This window comes from Cynara cardunculus (genome assembly GCF_001531365.2).
Source record: "Cynara cardunculus var. scolymus isolate 2C chromosome LG 5, CcrdV1, whole genome shotgun sequence".
NCBI lineage: Eukaryota > Viridiplantae > Streptophyta > Magnoliopsida > Asterales > Asteraceae > Cynara > Cynara cardunculus.
The window spans coordinates 29,684,352-29,691,437 of NC_037532.1; the positions used below are offsets into that span (position 1 = coordinate 29,684,352).

At 34.4% G+C, this 7,086-nt stretch overlaps 1 protein-coding gene across 1 annotated transcript; it reads left to right on the forward strand.

Annotated features, from left to right (window-relative positions):
• The first annotated feature begins 1,499 nt into the window (after positions 1-1,499).
• LOC112513532 (MLO-like protein 4) lies at positions 1,500-6,648 on the forward strand. The gene is made up of 15 exons (XM_025119822.1): positions 1,500-1,625; positions 1,737-1,794; positions 1,923-2,146; positions 3,529-3,645; positions 3,849-3,909; positions 4,001-4,095; positions 4,576-4,650; positions 4,792-4,877; positions 5,198-5,247; positions 5,330-5,370; positions 5,476-5,658; positions 5,737-5,772; positions 6,028-6,095; positions 6,182-6,242; positions 6,327-6,648. The coding sequence occupies exons 1-15, from the start codon at positions 1,500-1,502 to the stop codon at positions 6,600-6,602; spliced, it is 1,557 nt and encodes a 518-aa protein (XP_024975590.1). The 3' UTR covers positions 6,603-6,648.
• Positions 6,649-7,086: the final 438 nt, after the last annotated feature.

Sequence of the window (7,086 nt, forward strand, 5' to 3'; positions counted from 1 at the left end):
TATAACATCTAATTTGATTATTAATTTTATTTTTTTAAAAATATCAATCAATTAGTTTATCAGGTACCAGCTAACTTATCAATTGATTTGTCAAATATAACTTAAATATTTCCATCATGAGGTTGAATATGTTATAATTTTTTATAAAGTGTATACGAATGATTAAATTATAAAATATTTTTTTGATAATAAAGTGAATTACGGTTCCCGTCCTTATGTTTGTTAATAATTTCGATTTTCGTTCTATCGTTTGCAATTTATTACTATTTTCATCCCTAGATTAGTTTCTACCTTTAAGTACAAGGAATCAAGAATTGTACGAGGACCTAAACAACATTAATTTGTAAATCATAAGAACGAAAATAACAATAAATTACAAATAATAGTAACGAAAACCACAATTTCTAAAGAGACAAAAATCATAATTTTAACAAACCATAAAAACAAAAATGTAATTTCCTTTTAATAATATAATTAATGTTGAAATTGTTAAAGTAGAATAGACGTTAAAATTTGATGTAATTATTTTTCAAATCTTTAATTATTAACAAAAATGTTTATATTCAAAACTTTTTTTTATCAAATCAAAAACCTTTAAAGCCAACCACAAGGGTGATTTTTGATTGGTTTGAACTTGGTTCCAAAAGATCAAAAGTGTCAGGAGGTCACATGTTCAAATCCAATGAAAAATAAAAATCCTCTTGTAATCACAGAAGTTCAAATACGGTGACTTCAGACTATCTATAAAATAAGTAGTCATCATGAAATTAATCGACTCGTATATACGGGTTAAATATCCAGATTAATAAAAAAAAAACCCTCAGAAGCCATCTCCAATCTAACCCCACATCTCAAGAACAATAAAATAATAAAATGGAGCCCATATGCCCTAAATGTACACAATTTAAAAACACAAATTAATGGCAACAAATAGTGTTGCATCCATATGTCCAACCATATATACTGCCATCCATGCAAATATGTTTCCTAACTCCCTTTAAACCATTTAATAATTTGTAGCCATCAATGGCCCAAAACTCCCTTCAATGCTACACTTAGAACTCCCAAGATATATAAACTCAAAGATGGATCAAAATCATCTGGATTTCTTCCTTTCCATCTTGATCCTTCCCAAGTTCATCAAACAATCCCAATTTGATGCTTTCTTTGATTGCAAATAGCAAAACCCACAACCAAAATCTTGAAATTTCACAAAAGGGTTTAGTTCTTGCACATGAAAGGGGCAAGATTTTGAGAATTTTTGCATAGTTTTTGGTAGCAAATAGCAAAAACCCAGAATCAAAAGCTTCAAATATCACTGAGTTCTTGCATTTGAAAGGGGAAAGATTCTGAAGATTTTTGCATAGTTTTTGTTCGATTTTGATAGCAAATAACAAAACCCCAGAACCAAAATCTTGAAATTTCACAAAAGGATTGAGTTCTTGCACATGAAAAGGGCAAGATTCTGAAGATTTTTGCATAGTTTTTGGTCGATTTTGATGAAAATGGAGGTAGAAGAAGGGAAATCATTGGTGGAAACACCAACATGGGCTGTTGCTAGTGTTGTATCAGTCATGGTTCTTGTTGGGTTCTTCATCAATGCTGCTCTTAGACACACTGAGAAGGTAAAACTTTTAAATTTTTGAAACGTTTCTTTAATTGTTATCTTATTTATGTGTTCAAATCTGCTCATTTTTTCTACAATATTGAATAGTTTTTGTCTTTCCCACACACAGTGGCTGTATAGAACAAAGAGGAAAGCCCTTATTGCTGCTCTAGATAAGATCAAAGAAGGTAAAAACTATGAAATAATAGCCATTTTTTCTTGAATTTAAAGATCTGTAAATTGTTGCTTATGATTCTTATTTAACTGAACAATTGTTGCTTATGATTCTATTCACTTTGGGTCTGTTTGTGAGCAGAACTAATGCTGTTTGCTGTTCTTTCATTGCTGATGGGTCATTGGATCATCTATGCTGCCAAGATTTGTGTTAAATCATCGGCAATTAGTAGCCGGTTTTACCCATGTTCAGTTGAGAAAAGTTACATAGACCCACTTCATCATCAAATACCTTTCCATACTTATTCGAATTCCTCGGTTTCCAGACAGCTTTTGGGCCATAAAAACAGCGAAATCTGTCCTGAGGTCCGCAGTTCCTCCCCTTCTAGTTCCACTTTAATCTTTATTAACTAGAATTACTCGCTTGTTTGATTTTTATATGTTTCTGTTATACACTGTTAAAAGAAACTAGAGTTCCGTTTGACCATTTCTCGAGTCCTAGGTGTAGTTGCAGCGTTTGCCATTGTTACAAGTTGGTCCACAAGTAACCACTTGGGTTGTGGCGCACCGGTTAAGGCTTGGGGGGATATAGTGGAAAGAAATATCATCTTCTGGATCTTCCCCGATTTTGAATCCAGCCACTGCCAAAACCCTGTGATGACTCTAGGCCGTTTGTGGTCGCCTGCGCGGTAACATGGTTACCCTGAAAACGTTGGTTCACAAGATCCTCCCTTTTCTTTTATTACTAAAGGATACTTTAAACAATTTATTAGTAGTCCTAACACTTCTAGTCAAAAGGGGTTTTAGTTTTTACCAAAATCAAACCAACCGAGCCCAGTAAATCCACTTGGGAATGGGTCGCAGATCTGTCATCTACCCCAAATAGTAGAAGTTAGAACAACCAAAGGGGTTTTTAGTTATTGTATCAGTGTGATGGAGTGTGCTTTCCTAAATAGTGCTTGCCATCAATAAGATAAAGTAGATAATAAAGTCGATTGTAGTTGTCACGAAGCTTGGCTATTTGTAAATTGCTTTGCTAGTGGACGGCCAACAAAAATGCACACCCTCGGGTGTTCTTTTTTGGGACATCCAAAAAGAAAAAGTTGATTTTGGATGATGCACTCTTTGTCCATTGTGTTTGGCCTTTTTACATTGATAATGTCTGCGAAACCGTTTGAGAATCTTTGCAGTTGATAACTTGAATATAGTTTAGTTGGTTCTTACGGGTCTTAAATTTTTTTAGAGTTTCCCCTATATATATATATATATATATATATAGTGGGGAATAATCAAATCAGAACGACAAAAAGATTGAGAAGCATGAGAACCATTAATCATGTGTTGTTTCACATTGTCAAGAAATGCATATGAAAAATGCAGTGTTGTTTCACAAAATGATTATTTTTAATATGTACTTTTTGTGAAACAACACTGTACTTTCACATGCATTGTTTCACAATATGAAACCATGCATGATCAATGGTTCTCACGGTTCTCAACCTTTTTGTGGTTCTCATTTGATTATGTCCCTATTACAATATTACACACACACACACACACACACACACACACATATATATATATATATATATATATGTATACACACACATACATAGTGATCTGGATATTGAAACTATGATCCAGCATCAGTAATCAGAGACTGCATATACATTTGAATTTTGACCATTTCTTGAATTCTAGTAGACAATGCTGATCCCTGATATATATATACACCACCATTTATCCAGGGTAGTTCGTCGTTTGCTTCGAAGGAAAGTCTTGAGCAGCTTCACCGTTTCTTGTTCGCTTTGGGTGTAACACACGTATTTTACAGCTTCTTTGCGATCGCCCTTGCCATGATCAAGGTTCACATCATCTTTTTCGAGAGGATATATTTGATATTTTTCTTCGTCTTTTGTCTAAAAAACCAAACCAAATGAACCCAATATATCTCACCTGTAGGTGGGGTCCGGGCAGGGTAAGATGTATGCAGACTTGACCTCTATCCCAAATAGTAGAGCGGTTTTCTTCATCTTTTGTCTGAAAACGTTATTTTCTCACCCATCAGATCTACAGCTGGAGAATTTGGGAAAACCAAGCCAAGGCCATGGCTACTCCTGAACCACAAGGTGAACAATCCCTTTTTTGATTATTTGATCTGCTTTTTGTTCGGCTCGTTGTTTGAATTTTTGATATTTAACGATTATTTTTATAAATATTGATCCGTGGAAGCAGTAGGAATGAGAAGATTATCTACTTTTATTTATCACAACACTGCTCATCCATGGAGCCAGCACAATATCCTCGTTTGGCTGGTAATCTCTCCGGTTAAGATAGAATGTGATTTCATATTACCGTTCCAGGGGCAAGTTCAAATGATAATCGTAAGTACTTTGAGAACCTGGGAACCAACTATTCATGATGAATGTCGTGATGGATATACATGATCAAAATGCATAATATCATGAACTATGAAAATGCATGATCATGGTTATTCATCATGAATAATACATGAAGTAGTTGATCATTCAGGGTTATTCATCATGAATAATACATGAAATAGTTGATTATTCATGGTTATTCATAATGAATAAAACATGAAAATATTCTTAGGTTCTCAAAATATTTATGGTTCTCATATGAACTTCCGCTGCAGTTCTATTAACGGCATATCTAAAGCATGCGCCTTCCGGTTAAAGTTCAAAGATTTACACTAATAAAACTATCTTTCTTGGATACAAGCGATCAATGTCTTTCCACTTATGGAAAGTTTTACCGTTGGTTTCTCTATTCAGCTTTGTTTCAGCCGACAAATTTGGAGTTCCATAAATAGAGCAGATTACCGAGCTTTGAGATTGGGATTCATTACAGTAAGAGATTATTGCAATTTTCCTTAAAATTCTCGAGTTACAAGTAACATCCAGATGGAATTTGAGCATGCTTAACGGTGAATAATGGGCGTTTTTGTCTTTTCCATAGGCTTATATGTTTCCATGAACTTGTTGATGCAGACTCATAAGCTACCACTATCGTACGACTTTCATAACTATATGCTTCGGAGCATGGAGGAAGAGTTTCGAGATATTGTTGGGATAAGGTATACAATTACCTATCTTGCACTCTCACTGCAACAAAATCGGCTTTACAGGACGTCAAATGTATCTAAATGTCCTAATAAACTGCTTTATATGACCAACCAATTGTGTGTCATATGTGAAAGCGTTGCAATAAATTGATAGAATGTTTTTGAACGTCCTAACAAGTTTTTTAAGACCCTTTTGAAATAAAGTGTCCTATTAGCTTTTTTATATGATACTTTTGATAAGTGTCCTGTTAGCGTATTTTGTTTTGTAAATCTTTGTGTTAGATCGATTCTTTCTTGGCAAAATGTATGACATCGTTTTCTTCGATTTGCAGCATCCCTCTCTGGATTTTCGCCATTTTATGCATTTTTCTTGGTTTTCATGGTAATATTATTACGAAAACGGCATTTTCTTTACTCTAAACGTATCTAGTTTCGTTAAGTGAAGCCACATTGATCTTTTGCAGGTACATACATCTACTTCTGGCTGTCGTTCCTACCAATAATCGTAAATACTCGTTCACTAAACCTTTCTCATTTTACTTGCACCCGAAAATACGCTCTTTTCTTACAATTTTTTCTTGTTTGAAACTTACAAAAAAATGAACAAAAGTTCGTCGTCCTTGTTGGTACTAAATTGCATCGGATAGTAATAAAACTGGCCGTTGAAACCAAGAACACGAGCCAGAGTCAAAGCCAAAGGTCGGAAATCCAACAGATTAACTTGAGGGATGAGCTTTTCTGGTTCGGAAGGCCGAGGCTTTTGTTGAGATTGATACAGTTCATATCTTTCCAGGTGATTGAAGCAAATAAAAATCTTTTAAGATTTCGTATCTTTTTCGCTCAAATTTCCGTAGCTAACGCTTGATTGCAGAACGCTTTTGAAATGGCTACATGTCTTTGGTCTCTGGTACGACCTTTTTCCTACATTTTCGTTTTGTGGGCCCGTTTATATGATACTGTTATAGTCTCGTATCGGCTAGACACTACAAAATCGGACTTGGACAGTTTCTTTTCAATATATGCTGGACTCCCCTTCTCTCCTCAAGGGCTCTTTTGGAGAGTAATCTGATGGAGTTCCGTATTGCAACATCGAAAAGAATAAAGATGTGATCATCCGTCTTATTATTATTAAGAACCTCTCGATTCTCTATTTGATTGACAGTGGGAGGTGAACGGAACTTCTTGTTTTACAAAAAACCATCGTGTTCTTGTGATTCGCTTGACGTTTGGGTAAATTTCCGATACAGAAAGCTCGGTTTCGATAATAAATTTCCCAAATAAATCTTGGGTTTTCACATCCATCTCATTGTTTGCAGGATTCTATCACAATTTTGGTGTAGTTTCATCACATTTCCTCTCTATGTCATTGTTACTCAGGCATGATCAAACCACCCATCATGTTTCTGATTTTATTCGAGCAAAATGCATTCATGTTTTTTGATATTTTATGTAATGTTGCAGATGGGCTCTCGGTTCAAGAAAACCATAGTGTCGGAAAACGTAAGAGAGTCATTGCACACATGGCGGAGGAGGGTGAAGGCGAAACACCAGCACGATTCTACTTTCACCCTCCTTCCGACAACATCATCGACCATGTCTTTGGACTCGATGGTCGATGATGATCAAGATGAGATTGTGCCGTTCTCGAGTCCGCACGCTATCACCGAAGAAACTAGTGGTCGAGTTCTTGAAGTTTCGACACCCGATGAAAAGGGTCGTTTTGTTCCAATTGCGTAATGGCGATTATTGTGAGGAGAAATATATTTCATATGTTTCGGAAAGATTTGAACTCGTAATCTAAAGGTTGTAGCGAACGGGTAGTAAGAAGTTGAAATCTATGCTATATTATAAAGCATTTGACAAAAACTTTTAAAAACTATTTTTTATGCACGAAGTACTGTTTATTGATGCATATTACTTAAAATTTAAGATTACAAGTAAATTTTGAATAAGTACAACTTATTAAAGCTCCATATTTGAATTCGTGTAACTAACTGCAAATAAACATAATCAAATATTGGATAAACATCTCATTTTAAATATAAAAAATCTAAAATATAATTAGGATAATCAATAAGTTCTATTAAAATACTTGGTTATTATCGTTACAAAAAATTATATTAGTAAAACTAAATTAAATTATAATTAAAAAAAATTGAATTAAGGAAATTACACCAAAACACAAGAATTTTTGAAAAGATTAATTTGATACTGATATCGA